Source organism: Nyctibius grandis, chromosome 20 (genome assembly GCF_013368605.1).
Source record: "Nyctibius grandis isolate bNycGra1 chromosome 20, bNycGra1.pri, whole genome shotgun sequence".
NCBI classification, from domain to species: domain Eukaryota; kingdom Metazoa; phylum Chordata; class Aves; order Nyctibiiformes; family Nyctibiidae; genus Nyctibius; species Nyctibius grandis.
Genome location: NC_090677.1, coordinates 7,539,384 through 7,554,458, shown reverse-complemented (window position 1 = coordinate 7,554,458; position 15,075 = coordinate 7,539,384). Strand labels below are relative to the sequence as shown.

Genomic DNA, 15,075 nt, shown 5'->3' with positions numbered 1-15,075 from the left:
TGGCTCCGCTCCGCGCCCGCCTCCTGTGCGGGCATCACTCCGGTAACAACCGGAGCGGGGACTCGCGGAGGGACCGGCCCAGGCCTAGGCCCAGGCGCCCCCCCCGGCCCCGGGCAGCGGCGGGGCCCGACTGCGCCTGCGCGGCGCTGCCGGAAGCGGCCGCCCGCGGCGGATGTTGACGGCGCGCGGCCCGCTGAGGTGAGGGCGGGAGGGGAGGAGGGGGCGGCCGAGCCGCCCGGCCCGCAGCCCCCGCCGCCGCGGTAGGGCCCGGGGAGCAGAGGGGAGGCGGCTCGGCAGGGCGCCGGGGGGGCTCCGGAGCGCGGGTCTGGGGGCGCGGGGGGGAGGAGGGGGCGGGAGGGGGCTGCGCGGTGTGGGGCACGGGGAGAGCGGGGGTCAGGCCTTGACGGGGAGCGGGAAGGGCCGGGGAGCCGTTAACGGGTCTGGGGAGCGCGGTGCTGGCGGCTGGCTCTGCACAGGGCGGCTGCCGCTCGGGCTGGGGCCTGGGTTGTGGGTATGTCCCGATAGGTGCGATTTATCGGGGCTGCCTCACACGGGAGGAGAGCACGGCTGGGCGGTGGGGGGTCGTGAGGGATGTGGGCAGAGCCACAGAGGGCTTGGGCGTTGCGGTGACTTGTGAGAGGTGTTTGAGTGCGGGACTAAAAAATTGCTGAAGGGGGACAGGATTTGTCCAGTGTGTCTCAGGTGGTTAAAAAAAATCATTAAAGAACGCTGATGGCTGGGGGGAGGTCAGTAAAAATCTGGTTAACTTGAAGCAGAGAGATTTCACTGAGGTGTGGGTAAGGCTTTCTAATGTAAAGCATAATTAAAGCTCAAAAATAAACTACCGAGGGTGGTGTAGTGTCTCTGTCACTGGAGCAATTAAAATTAAACAAAAATCTGTCAGGAGTGGTGTAGGTGTTGAGGATGTTGCGTGAGTGCAGGGTTTGGTGGTTTCACTAAGGTCCTTTTCACTTCTCTTGGTTTGCCTGGTTGCACAAAACCATTGCTTGGACTGTCCAGCTTCCCTGGCCGTTTCGTCTGTGTCTGAAAACCTTCGTGTGGTGACAGTTTCAGCGTACAGATGTAGGAAAGCTAAAAGCAGGAGGGGATTTGGGAACGGCTTGTAAGTGGAAGGTGGCTTTGGCTTTCCAGGGGTCCCCCTGCTCCGTGGCGGGCTGAGGCAGAGCGTGCAGGCAGCCTCCAGGATGACCTGGCAGGGCTGACCTCACCGTCTCCTCCTGGCTTGATTCCTCCCACAGTTGGGGCTTTGAATTACCAGTGACCCCAGTGGCAGCGTGGCCCTGGGGCTCCTCACGTACCAGACCCTGCTCTTACCCCTAATGCACGGTGCTCGGGAGCTGTAGGCTGGGTGAGCGTAGCTGTTGTCTTTCCAGGACGCTCTGGGTTTTGGCCTTCTGCGTGCTAGCATGATTTGGAGCAGGGAGGGGTTGTTTTGTGGGGGGTTTTTTAGCATAGGTAACATGTCCTGCATCTAACAGCTATGGGAAGGTTTGTTTTTCACTTTTGTGAAAACCACGTTGTAGAGAAAGCTTTCAAATTGTTTCCACTGTGGGTTGGTTTTTTCATCATCAATTAATGTATTTATAGATAAGTGGATATATTATATATGTATTTATAGATGTATTTAAGAATTTCTTCTCAGAAAGGATCATTAGACACTGGAAGGGGCTGCCCAGGGAGGTGGTGGAGTCACCATCTCTGGAGGGGTTTAAGAAAAGCCTGGACATGGCACTTAGTGCCCTGGTCTAGTTGCCATGGTGGTGTCAGGGCAATGGTTGGACTCGATGAGCCCAGAGGGCTCTTCCAACCTCATTGATTCTGTGATTCTGAAGTGTGTTTTTAAAAAAAAAGATAAAGGCCTTGGCTCAAATTGGCAACTGAAGCCATTATAAATGACACACAACTGAGGAATCCCCATCTAAAACTTTCTTGACTGATGGGATGACTTCTTCCCCTGAAACATCATTGTGAAAGAAACAATAGTGTGTCATTTCTTTTTTTTCCCTCTGGTGGTTTCCCCCTGATGGTTTTCAAGCTCTGTCCTCTCTGTTATTCTGTGCACGTAGCACTGTATCAAAATGGCCGATGATAACGAAGACCTGCAGGCAGATGAAGAGCTCCCGGCTCCAGCTGAGGAGAGCTTTGAGCAGCTGGAGAACGACAGCCCTGCTGAGCGCAGCGGGCACGTGGCAGTCACCGATGGGCGCTGCATGTATGTCTGGGGAGGCTACAAGGTACGCTGGTCTCCTTGTTAAGTGAGCTTTCTGCCACCCATAGTGCTGGTAATCACATCCCATTAATTGGGGAGTGACTCTGTAAAATTATTGCTCCCCTGGAAAAGAAAAGCTCCAGTTAACAAATTACAATATGACATTGAAGAGTTTTGAAATATCGAAATCAATGCAGATCTTGGTGCACAGATCACTTTTATGGGGTGCAGGGTGGTGTTTGCCTGTGTCACCTCACGTATCTGTTGGAAGAGAAGGAAATATTGTCTGATGTGAAATGCAAAATGGTGCTTTTATTCACGGCGTTATCAGCACAACTCCATATTGCATGTTAATGATCAGAGGTTGGTTATTTATTTATTGTTATTTATCACGCTGGGGTGTGCGGGTACTGCAGGCAGAACCAAGTGGGTTTACAGTTTTAACAGGAATGAAGATGAATTGTCAATGAATAAACTGGTAGCTCAAGACAAAGCTGCAGTGGGTTGTTCTGGTGGTGTCGTGCAGAGGGTGTAGGAATTAAAAAGGAAATTTTGGCTCATTTATGCACCCTAGATGTCCTGCTTGGGCTATGGAAAGGAGGTTTAACTTCCATTTACCCCAGTCTGTGGCTCTGCTGGGAGGTTGTGTGGTCCCCAGCAGAAGCTAAAATAGGCTAATACCTGCTCTGCGAGGGCTGATGTGCAGGTGGGAGGGTCAGGAGCTGTTTTCTGTTCCTTGATTCGATCTCTGAGGCGGTGTAAACATTCACAGGAGTCTGTAATTCAATATTGTCAAGCATCCTTCTGATGTCGCTTTTTCTTTTCTGATCTGTCCTGCAGAATGCCCAGGTTAGGGGATTTTATGACTTCTATCTGCCGAGAGATGAAATCTGGATCTACAACATGGAAACTGGAAGATGGTACAGTAAATACTTGTTGTTTTGGGGGCAAAAATGATAGATTCTTAAACTGGTATAGAAAGCACGCTCAGGGGCTGTGAACAGAGAGAGAATTCCCCAGCCTCTTTGTTTCCACCTGTCAAACTGTTGCATAAATGTGTACAATATTTCCAGAACATTGAGGTTTTTCCTGTGAAAACAGCAAATAGTTTCACCAGGTGAAGTAGGAAAGGCAGCTTGTGTAGGAGTGTGTGATCAACGGTGTGAAGTGTTCTGGGATGCCTGGTATAGAACATAGCACCTGAAAATTGTATTTGTACACTTTTGATTGGCAGAAAGTGCAGTTTCAGCAGCGCTGCCAGACGTCGTCGTGGCTAGGGAGAGCCTTGGACGTGGGCTGGAGGCTCACCTTTGTGGTTACCATGTTTACAAACGTTAAAAATCCTGTAGCACAATAGAAACCTTCAGTTTGGACAGGCACATCCTCTTTGCCTGAGGATCTTTGTGGGGATTTTGAACGTGAAAGGCATACCAAACTCCTGAGCTGGGCAGACAGGATTCCTCCCCCACAGAACATATTAATTAAATTGCTTTTTTCCCCCCTTCCCTCCGTCTTACCAGGTTAGTGTTGTAAATTGTTAAACCTGCAAGGGAGTGAAGAACTCATAACTGACTGGTCCACAGTGACCTTATCATAATTAAAAACATACTGGGAGTGTTATAAAATTCCACTCCAGATAAAATCATCATTGTTCATTTTTATCAGATAAAATATTTTCAACTGTACTTCTAGGAAGAAGAGTAAAACAGAGGGAGATGTTCCCCCTTCCATGTCTGGCAGTTGTGCCGTGTGTGTAGACAGAGTGGTGTACCTGTTTGGAGGACACCATGCCCGTGGCAATACAAACAAGGTTAGTAATTGAAAAGTAAATCTCTCCTCACAAGTTTCTCTTCATTAGCTTTTGTTCCCATTTTTTATAAATAATTTTTTATAACAAAACCTAGAGGCGGCCTTTTCAGTTGATAAAAATCCATCCAAAGCAAGAAATGTGTAATAAATCACAGAAACATTTTCTTTTGAATGACTGGGCAGGTTGGATCTCGTTTCAGAGGTTAAATGTTAATATCAGGGGATGCTGAACGTGTATCCAGCACTGAGGAAACACCATGAGCTGTTATTTGTTCTGGTTGCAGTTGTTCCTGTGTGATTTTCTTTTTTTAAACCAGATTTTTTTTTATTGTAAGACAATTGCTGCTTTGTACACACCTTCTCTGCGTCCCATTTCAGCTGTTGGATGGTACCACCCGATGTCCATAGTCCTGTTACTTTTGTAAAAAACTGTTTGGGGCTTGAGTCTGCATAAAGATAAGGAGCTTGGGATCCATATTTTGTTCCAAACATTGTCAGTGCTCTGTGCAGCTAGGAAAAGAACTTTTAGAGTATTTCTATACTAATACCTGCTAATTAAAAGTTAATATTTTAACATCAGTCAGACTTAAGCTTTAAGCTAACTGTGTGGGTAAAAACAAATCTTTTTATTTTCTACAGTTCTACATGTTAAATTCCAGATCCACGGACAAAGTGCTGGAGTGGGTCAGAGTGGAGTGTCAGGGGGTACCCCCTTCATCAAAGGACAAACTTGGCGTTTGGGTTTACAGAAACAAGTAAGGCTCCAGCGCCGCAGCCAGCACAGCGCGGGTTTGCTTTTGTTCACTCTCAGCCTTGTCGTTGTTGTGTCTTTTTGTTTGAACAAGAGCTGCAGAAGGACTTCATGCCTGCAGCACATATGTGCTTCGGGAAGATGCTGGATCTCTTCCCCAGCCAGCCTTTAAAAACTGCTCCGTCCTTTAATGGTTGAAGACAGGCTGAGAGAGCTGGGGCTGTTCAGCCTGGAGAAGAGAAGGCTCTGGGGAGACCTTCTAGCACCTTCCAGTGCCTGAAGGGGCTACAGGAAAGCAGGAGAGGGACTTTTTACAAGGGCATGGAGTGACAGGATGAGGGGGAACGGTTTTAAACTGAAAGAGGGGAGATTGAGATGAGATATTAGGAAGAAATTCTTTGCTGTGAGGGTGGTGAGACCCTGGCCCAGGTTGCCCAGAGAAGCTGTGGCTGCCCCCTCCCTGGCAGTGTTCAAGGCCAGGTTGGATGGGGCTTGGAGCAACCTGGTCTGGTGGAAGGTGTCCCTGCCTGTGGCAGGGGGTTGGAACTGGATGGTCTTTAAGGTCCCTTCCAACCCAAACCAGTCTGTGATTCTATAAGAAAAAAGACCTCACTCCCAGTTTGGGTATATGTGAGCTGCAAAGTATCTGTGTGGGTCACAGTCCAACGTGTAGGCTTGTTACAGGGAAATCTTCCACGATGTGTTCTCAGTACATGGCTTTAAAGACACTGCACCGTGGTTACTTGTATCCACGTCAGCCCTCTTGGCAATTGCATCAGGAATTATTCTTCACAGCAGCCTGTTCTAGGATCCCCCGTGTCACACAAAATGCAATCTTGTAGTCACACCTTGTGGCACAGCGTGCATTTCTGTGATAGCTGAAGAGCAGGAAGCCGTTTTGATCTTAAAATTGTGTGTGGCTTTTTCAGCAATGCACATGCTTAATTCGTTGTGCTTTGTGCTGATTGCACAAAACAAGGAATGTGTTAGGTAAACTGTTGATGTTACCAGATTCAATGTGTTGGGATAGTGTCCCAGAGGTGCCAGAAGGCCTTTTGGCACTGCAAACCGTGGAAAAGATGAGGAAAACAAGGAGAAGGAGTTGAAGCCAGATGAGCTGGTGTGCAAACATCACTGTTGCCTTGCACCCTCCTCCCCAATTCGGTCGGTGTAGTGCCAGTCCCCTACGCAGGGAGCTGTGGGATGAGATTGTTCCAGCCTTCTGGCACTGGAGGATAGGCCGAGGAAAGCCCCAGTTGTAGGTAGACAGTCTTCTGCTTCCACAAGCTTGCAGTATCCCAGCTGCTCAGGAGGTTGTGGGTGGAAGTGAATTATCTCGGGGGTGGCAGGGACTTTTGGCTGTCTTCTTGGAGCATCTGTCCAGGGCTGGTTTCTCAGAGGGTTTCTGACTTCCAGAGAACAGGACTCCAAAATGCTCTGGCACAGGTGACACCTCACACGGCCAGAATTGTCCCTTTGCAGGAGAAGCTGGAAGGGCTGATCCCCACAGAGGAGGGCTCTGTCCGCAGGCTGCAGGCCAGTGCTGCTGGGGTGTGTTGATGCCAGGGGCTGAGGAGGTCCGGGGTGAATATGCAGTGACAGTCGAGGGCCTCTAGCTCTTCTTTGGTCACTACTGGCAACTGTTACAGGTTCTTAGTGTCTTGTCAGGGTGGGGGCTGAAGCTGTTACCTACAAAACCTTACCTGGACAGCACAGGCACCTTCTGCCTGTTGGCACAGCTGGTCTTGACTGTGTCCTCCCTGGCTCTGCTGGGGCAGAGGAGATCAGGGATACCACATGTCCTTGTGTTTGAGCCCTGTATGATGAATAACGCTGCAGGTGCCTGTGCTGCTTTGTCCATTACGTGGGGAGGAAGCTCACTGTTGGGATATTTGCTGTGGGGACTCATGAAAGAGAGGAAATTGCCTGTGGTGCTAGTTTTCAGATTCTTGATGTGGAGAGAAAGGGTACTTGATGTGATCAGTTTAGATGTAGATCTGTGCAAGACTGGAGTTGTGGGTGTGTAGTTAGGTGGTGTAGATTTTCTCTTGCTTCATAATTGGGTAAGACTTTTTGATAAAGCCGTGCCAGTCGTTTCTAAGTGCCAAAATCCAAACATAAAGCTAAATTACATTTTAAAAAACCAAAAGGAACAATAAAAACAGATGAGTGACTGCTCATAGTAACTGTTCTTCAGGCTTTGAAGCAAAATGCAACAAGTACAAAGAAAAATGTCTTTCCCCCAAAAAAACTTCCCAGGCAGCTTCGTTGGTAGAGGGTCTGCTGCATGTCGCATCCCTTGGTCTCCTCCTGCCCTGCCCAGCACACACCTTGACCATGCCCAAGTTGTAACCCTTTCCCTTCGCTTCTTGCAGGAGTCTCTGTGAACATTTGGGGCTTAGGGAAAACAGGCAGAAAACTGCAGGAATAAACCCCTGTGGCTGCTGCGTGGGAGCCCTGGTAGCGAAGGCTGAAGCGCAGGGACCAGGCAGCAGGCCTGGTAGCTTCAACCAGAGCAAAGCTGGGAAGCCTGAGGCCTGGGAAGCAGCTCCAGAGGGATTTGATGTGGGTGGTAGGGTCGATTAGGCAAGAAACAAGGCCCCACACCTGGAAAACTTGTGTTGTAGACATACTGGAAGTCATGAAGGCAAAGGAGCGTCCCTGGTTTTCTTGTCTTCTGTTTGAGCGCAGCCTTTACAGAACTGTAATTTGTAGCAAGAGATGTGGTAGCATTTCTGATAGATCTTGATGCATGTTTTGTTTCAGGCTAATATTTTTTGGAGGCTATGGTTATTTTCCTGAAGGGAAACAACGGGGAACTTTTGAATTTGATGAAACCTCTTTTTGGGTAAGTAAACCTTGAAGTAATTCCTATTTAAACTTCAGTATTTGATTAGTACTTATTAAAACTTCTTGCTTATTTAATATTTTTTAAAGAATTCAGGTCTTCCTAGAGGGTGGAACGACCACGTGCATGTTCTGGACACTGAAACTTTTACTTGGAGCCAGCCTATAACTACGGTAAATATTAGTCTTATGTCAGTTATTTGAAGTTACAGCTCTTAAATGCCAGGATTCAGAGAAAATGGAAGGGCTCTCTGAAATACCCAGTGCTAGCAGGAGGATGTGAGAAATGCTCTTCTGGCTTCCCTCCTGGGCACGCAGTCTGTCTGATCCAGCCTGGGGTGGACAGCTGGCCGGCAGCTCAAGCTTAGCCCTGTGTGACCAGGGCTCTCTTCCCTTCTCGTGCCTCCTGAGCCAGCTGTGTTCATTCCCTGTGCCTCGCTCTCCGACCAGCGAAGTGGGACCACTGGTTTCTCTCCTATATACAGACCCTGTGAGGTGTCATTAGCTTGTGTTTGCAGTCTGCTTGTAGGGGAGGGGTTTGAAACACTCTTGGTAGAACCACCCTTGGAAACATCCCCTCAAAATAAAATCTACCTGCTGCCTGTTCAGTAGCATTCCTGAGGCCATTTGAACTGGATTTAAACCATTTACCTAGGTCCTCTCTCCCCTCCAGCAAGGGGAAACTTGCCTTTTATTTTGATCTTTTCATCTTTTTTTTCCTATTGACTTGCTTTCTCTCATGCTTCAGTGGTGTTGTATCCTCGTGGGGAGCTCAGGAAAACTAAATGTGTGGTTTCCTGTCATCCTCACTGTAACGTGACATTTGGTACCTTGGACTTGGGTGCTGGATTGTGATAAAACAAAAGGAAACCCTCCCTAATTGCAAGTATACACCACGTGAAGCGTCCCAGCAGTATTCAGAACAGGCAAATGGAGTGATACTGCCACAGAATGGGAGGAAATTAAATTTGAGATAAGTAACTCCTTGTTCAGATTACCAAAGAATCACTGTGTCTTACTACAGACAGATCTCAAATATTTCAGAAGTAACTCAAGAAAAATACTGTTCAACAACTCATTATATCATTGTCTCATTTACAGTCGAAGGTCTGTGACTGAACCCCCTTCTAAAAGCAAAATTTATATCTTGCCTGACACTTAAAGAGGAAAAAAAATCCCATTTTTAATGAGTTTTCTGATCTTCCATCCATCAAAAAAAGCAAGTTTGTGCACACAGAATGACTTACTGGATGTTTTTTCACTCTCTGTTCCTTGTTGGCCTTAAATCTGACCTTCAGTTCAGCCTTTCATCTGCTCGGGTCACTGATTTGTGGAACTGGGAGACCTTGCTTGCCTTGAGCAGGGCACCCACGTGAGCTCTCCTGGGAGGCCCCAGAAGAGCCTGGGCCCTGCCCCACCGTGTCTGTGTTGCCCCACACCTCCCAGGGTGCCTGGTGTGGCTGTAGCCGTGGTGCTTCGTGTGTGTTGGGCATCTTCAGCCTAGCTCCTCTTCGCTTGATCTGCTGCGGGTTTCTGGTGAAATGGCATCTTCTCTTCTTACTTCACCTTTTCTTTTCCCAGGGTAAAACTCCGTCACCACGAGCAGCTCACGCCTGTGCTACAGTTGGGAACAGGGGCTACGTGTTTGGTGGCAGATACAGGGTAAGCCCCAGCCCAGTTTAACAGTGTTAAATACCTTGAATATGTTCGTACCTTGAATCCTGTGTCCAGTGCTGGGCCCCGCACTGCAAGAAAGATGTTGAGGTGTTGGAGCGAGTCCAGAGGAGGGCGACCAAGCTGGTGAAGGGTCTGGAGGGTCTGACCTCTGAGGAACGGCTGAGGGAGCTGGGGGTGTTTAGCCTGGAGAAGAGGAGGCTCCGAGGTGACCTTAGTGCAGTCTACAACTACCTGAAGGGAGGTTGTAGCACAGTGGGAGTCGGCCTCTTCTCCCAGGCAACCAGCGATAGGCCAAGAGGACACAGCCTCAAGCTTGGCCAGGGGAGGTTCAGGTTGGACATTAGGAAGAATTTCTTCTCAGCAAGGGTCATTAGACATTGGAAGGGGCTGCCCAGGGAGGTGGTGGAGTCCCCATCTCTGGAGGTGTTTAAGAAAAGCCTGGACATGGCACTTAGTGCCCTGGTCTAGTTGCCATGGTGGTGTCAGGGCAATGGTTGGACTCGATGATCCCAGAGGGCTCTTCCAACCTGGTTGATTCTGTGATGTGTTACTGAAACCTAAACGCAGTATTTCAGCCATGGTCTGCTTTGTTGTAGGAGTCCAGAATGAACGATCTTTACTATCTGAATTTGGATACATGGGAGTGGAGTGAAATGTAGGTACTAACACTTGAGCTCTTTTGTTTGTACAGTGATCTGAACGTGTCATTTTTATTCACTTCTAATCATTCTAGTGACACTTGGTAAATTCCAGCAAGTAAACTCAAGTAGAACTGATCCTCCTGCTCAGTTGCTGACTCTTGCTGTCAGGATCTTTGAAGTATTGATACGAGCAACAACTCTTTTGCTCTGTCTAAAGAAATTAAACTTGCTGTTGGCTCAGGGGCGACGCGCAGTGTGAAGCTGCATCCATCAAATATCAAAAATAATCAGAGCAGAAAAGAGCAGCAGTGGTTTATTGTAGCTCGTGTGTAATTCATGGTGCTTTTATTGACACACAGAATCACGCAAGGCGTTTGCCCCGTTGGCCGATCCTGGCATTCCTTAACACCCATCTCCTCAGATCACCTCTTTCTCTTTGGAGGATTCACCACTGACAAGCAGCCCTTAAGTAAGTCATTCCAAAAGGATTTTGTGTTGTCTTTGTGTTCTTGGGCACAGAAGCTTGAACGATTGCCTCGTCACCTTCCAATGCTTTCTGAATTCCTTCCATGCCCTTGTGGTCCAACTCCTTATGGTCAGCAGCTAATTTCACAGAGGAGGAGTCACTGAGAGTGTTAAGACACTATTATTTGTAGAAATTAATCTACTCTAAAAATTTATATAATGCAAACTGCAATTAGTAAGAGCTTTACAGTTCTCCATCCCTCCCTTCTGGCTTCGCTCCCATAAACCATTATTAAACACCTGTTTTCAAATAGCCCAAATCATAGAGTTTTTCCTAAAAAAATTGATTTATTTAAGAACAAAAATAGACTGTGTTACACCTGAGTGCACGTGTATTGCAGCAAACGTGAAAACTAACGCAGTACTGTTTGTATTTGGGCTTGTGCTTGTGTTTTCAGGTGATGCCTGGATTTATTGTATCAGCAAGAACGAATGGATACAGTTTGAGCACAACTACTCTGAAAAACCAAGGTATGGGAGGTGCTGTCCTGGAAACATTAAAGAGTGAGGAAGCTTTTCACGTTGGCTGTCAGAGAGGACACGTGTTCCTCTTCACAGCACTCACTTTTCTTATCAACACAGATGTTAGCTGCTGCCCCAGAAGGGCAGGTGTGTTGAATGCAAGATGAGCATGGCAGTAGGACTGGCAGCAGAGGTGGTGTATAGCTCTGAGTTTGGGAAACAGCAGGAAACACGGGGGTTTAGGGCTTGATCTGGCTGCAGAGGTGGCTGACTGCGAGTGCCAGCACCAGAACTAACTGGAACCTGTGTGTTCTTGCTCTGCCAGCAAACTGGACACAGGCACGTGTCACCGTTCTGAGTGTCCTCGCTCCAGCTAACCCTGTGCACGCCCAGGATATTTTTGTCTTCCTGCTGAGTAAATTAGAGATGATGACCTGCAATTTAAAAGCATCAAAACTACTGTGATGCATGTACATGGCATTGAAAACACTCGTGTCATGTGAGCTGTGATCCAGTCTGTTTGGGGAAGTGTGATCCGAGGTTAAATGAGTTAAAGCAGTGATGCTTCCTGGCCTGTCCCCCAGGGCCTTGCTCTTGCCCCCGTGGGGACGAGGAAGGGTCTGTTTCCCTGGGGCAGTAACCAGGCTGAGCTGCTGCCCCCCACCCACCTTTCCCCGCTTGGAGCAGCAGGGCAGTGCCGTGGTGCTGCTGAATGCACGTGAGACAAGTTGTTTCCCCAAGTCTTAGGAGAGCAAAATCTGTGTTCATTCAGTCTTTTAACTCAAGTGGGACATGAAAATAAAGTCTGTGCAAGCGGATCATCGTCCCAGCCATCCTCCAGATGCGACAGGGCCGTGGGTTTCACACCCTGAGCCCTGCAGCTCCGCTCTAGCCAGGACACCTCACCCAGCCCGTGGTTTGCTGGCCAGTTTTCTTTCTCTGAACACAAACCCCTGTTGAATTAGTCACGTCTACAGCACACTGGTGGAAGGGCAAACGTGCATGTGGTTACTTGAAACACAAATCCTCAACGTGCCTCACTGGGCGGGGTGGTTGGTTGGTTTAATGTGGTGCTGACTTGTTTCTAGGTTGTGGCACACCGCTTGTGCAAGCGAAGAGGGAGAGGTGATCGTCTTCGGGGGCTGTGCCAACAACTTACTTGCCCATTCAAAAGCTGTAAGTTTCTTTTGAGCTTTCCCTTCCTGTGCAGCCCGGCCCTTCCTGCAGGAGCCGGGTGGCTTTATCGCCCCAGCCAGCGAGAAATGCTTGTAGTTGGCAGGGTTATCTCGTGAGGACTGACAAAGGGGCATAAACAAGGCTTGAAGGGGAAATGTTTTGCTGCTTTGCTGGAAACCAGGTCATTAGTCATTATCTAAACAAACTAGGACTGACTTTCCCTCACATGTATGTTTCCCTTGGAGCGAGTGCAGAGGAGGGCGACCAAGCTGGGGAAGGGTCTGGAGGGTCTGACCTACGAGGAACGGCTGAAGGAGCTGGGGGTGTTTAGCCTGGAGAAGAGGAGGCTCAGAGGTGACCTTAGTGCAGTCTACAACTACCTGAAGGGAGGTTGTAGCGCAGTGGGAGTCGGCCTCTTCTCCCAGGCAACTAGTGATAGGACAAGAGGACACAGCCTCAAGCTTGGCCAGGGGAGGGTCAGGTTGGACATGAGGAAGCATTTCTTCTCAGCAAGGGTCATTAGCCATTGGAAGGGGCTGCCCAGGGAGGTGGTGGAGTCACCATCTCTGGAGGGGTTTAAGACAAGACTGGCCATGGCACTTAGTGCCCTGGTCTAGTTACCATGGTGGTGTCAGGGCAACGGTTGGACTCAATGATCCCCGAGGGCTCTTCCAACCTGGTTGATTCTGTGATTCTGTGATTCTGTTATCTCCCAACTGCTTTAGCTTTGCCCTGTGCTTTTCACGGGGTGTTTTCAGCGAGCCCCTCCCAAAGTAATTTCTTCACTATGATGCCTCCAGGGCATCACACAAAAGGGAAAGGGGCTCTTCAGCCAGCGTGGGGGTGTCCTGAGCTCTGTACAAACCCCACTTGGCTGGAAGGGAGGCTGGGAACAAGCACCTGCTCGTGTCAGAACCAGTGGGCGTCAGCTGGAACGGGTGAGTGGCAAACAAGTGGTGCAACACTGCTCTGTGCACTGGCAGAGAACTGGAACTGGAGAGCAATTCTGCACTGAGCTTGGCTGCTCCCTCGTGATTTAAGTGAAGCCCAGTCCACTCCCCACCGCCCGCCTCTCCAGCCCCCCGAGCTGGGCTGTTTGCTTTCCTTTCCGAGGTCCCTTAGTGTGAGCCTTGGCTGCTAACAATGTGAATCCACGTAACCAAACTGCCTCTCTTCCCCCCAGGCTCACAGTAACGAAATACTTGTGTTTTCTCTACAACCAAGATCTCTTGTAAGGTAAGAAAGTAAAACTTCAGTGTTAAATTGTCGTGTATCTAAGACAAGTAGTGCAGGGTTACTGCTAGACCTGTGTCTTATAGGACGATGGGGAATGGTTTTAAACTGAAAGAGGGGAGATTTAGATTAGATTTTAGGAAGGAATTCTTTGCTGTGAGGGTGGTGAGACCCTGGCCCAGGTTGCCCAGAGAAGCTGTGGCTGCCCCCTCCCTGGCAGTGTTCAAGGCCAGGTTGGATGGGGCTTGGAGCAACCTGGTCTGGTGGAAGGTGTCCCTGCCTGTGGCAGGGGGTTGGAACTGGATGATCTTTAAGGTCCCTTCCAACCCAAACCATCCTGTGATTCTGTTCCTAAAATACTTGAAACCATTTCTGCCCCTAAAGAATGCTGAAAGAGCAGCAGCCAGTTACGAGAGGACAGAGCAAGGTTCCTCTCAGCAGCCCGCGCTGGGCACTGCTGAGCACAAGCCCTCACTAACCAGCTGTACAGCCCGAGCTGATGTTGCAGCCCCTGTTCAGAGCTGTGCTAACACAGCCCTGTCTCCTCTCCCCAAGGCTCTGCCTCGAAGCCGTCATTTGCTTTAAGGAGATGCTGGCCAGCTCCTGGAACTGCCTCCCCAAGCACTTGCTGCACAGCGTCAATCAGCGCTTTGGAAGCAACAACACCTCGGGCTCCTGAGCCCTGGCAGCCGTCACTGATGAGCTGTGCCCGGAGGAGCAGGTCGAGGAAGGTGTAATAATCGTACCGAGTGTGGCAGACATTAAACTTGTATAGGTTAAATAGCCGTAGCGTCGTGGGTAGCTGCTTCTTGCCTTTAAGTTGCATGTGAATGGCCTAGAGAGAACCTATTTTTGTGTAAAGATGTTTGCAATAAATGTATTTAATGCAAGTGGAGCTGTATACTGTGCTTAAGCTAAAACTAGTTCTGGGTTTGGCAAGATGAGGGGGGGGGGTGTGCATGGAAACACTTGTCATGGAGGCCCTAGTCAAGGACCTGAGGAGGTCCTCGTGCAGCAAGTCAATACTGAGGCCTACCATGAGTGTTGCTTTAGGCTGGGCTCAACCTTGCTGTGCCAGGGGAGCAGTCCTGGCTTAGTCTGCAGCGTTAGGGAAGGGGCTGCTCAATGTTTGGCCATAAATCAGGGCAGAGAAAGGGGATTTGGGAATTGGATGTTGTCAGAGCTGATGATAAACTGTCATAACCCTCCTGCTGTTAAAGCACCGCTCCGCTCCGCTTGTGTGTAGTTTGGTTGGTTTTTTTTCGGAACTCTTTATGTTGTGAGCCTGAGGTAGCAGATATTCTGCCCTGAGAAGTGTCACTGGAACTGCTGGGGCGTGTTGGCAGCTGTGTCAGTAACTGGTGGAGCTCACCTACAGCTGGAACAGCCCGAAGGATGGCAGCTTGGATGTACACAGAGAGCGGCTGCGGGGTGGGTTTGCTGACCCAGCTCTGGCAGCAGGTGACACTGGGGACAAGGAACAGGCTGTGCTGCTGTGGGGAAGGGGTGAAATCGTGTTTAAGCTGTCCTAAAACAAAAAAAAATAAATTAAAACCTTTGACTTGTAGAACAAACTCCCTGTATTGTAATTCCTGCGGCGGTTTCTTGTGTAAGCTTTAGCTGTGGCTGGAGTAAGTGCTCGGGGTGGTGCAGATGTCAGATCTCAGCACATGGGGTTTATTCTGACTCTCAAGCTCCAGTTCTTCCTCCCTGCATGTTCCTCC

At 49.2% G+C, this 15,075-nt stretch overlaps 1 protein-coding gene across 2 annotated transcripts; it reads left to right on the top strand.

The window, feature by feature from the left end:
• The first annotated feature begins 155 nt into the window (after nt 1-155).
• On the top strand, nt 156-14,925 carry KLHDC2 (kelch domain containing 2). Of its 2 annotated transcripts, none has more exons than XM_068416497.1 (14): nt 156-198; nt 2,088-2,255; nt 3,071-3,150; nt 3,923-4,040; nt 4,679-4,794; nt 7,557-7,638; nt 7,728-7,811; nt 9,219-9,299; nt 9,911-9,969; nt 10,315-10,424; nt 10,879-10,951; nt 12,031-12,118; nt 13,302-13,354; nt 13,907-14,925. In XM_068416497.1, exons 2-14 carry the CDS (start codon nt 2,100-2,102, stop codon nt 14,028-14,030), a joined length of 1,224 nt encoding a protein of 407 aa, XP_068272598.1. In that variant the 5' UTR covers nt 156-198; nt 2,088-2,099; the 3' UTR covers nt 14,031-14,925. The 2 variants fall into 2 exon arrangements, with proteins under 2 accessions (XP_068272598.1, XP_068272599.1); XM_068416498.1 differs by lacking the exon at nt 156-198 and adding an exon at nt 227-260.
• Nucleotides 14,926-15,075: the final 150 nt, after the last annotated feature.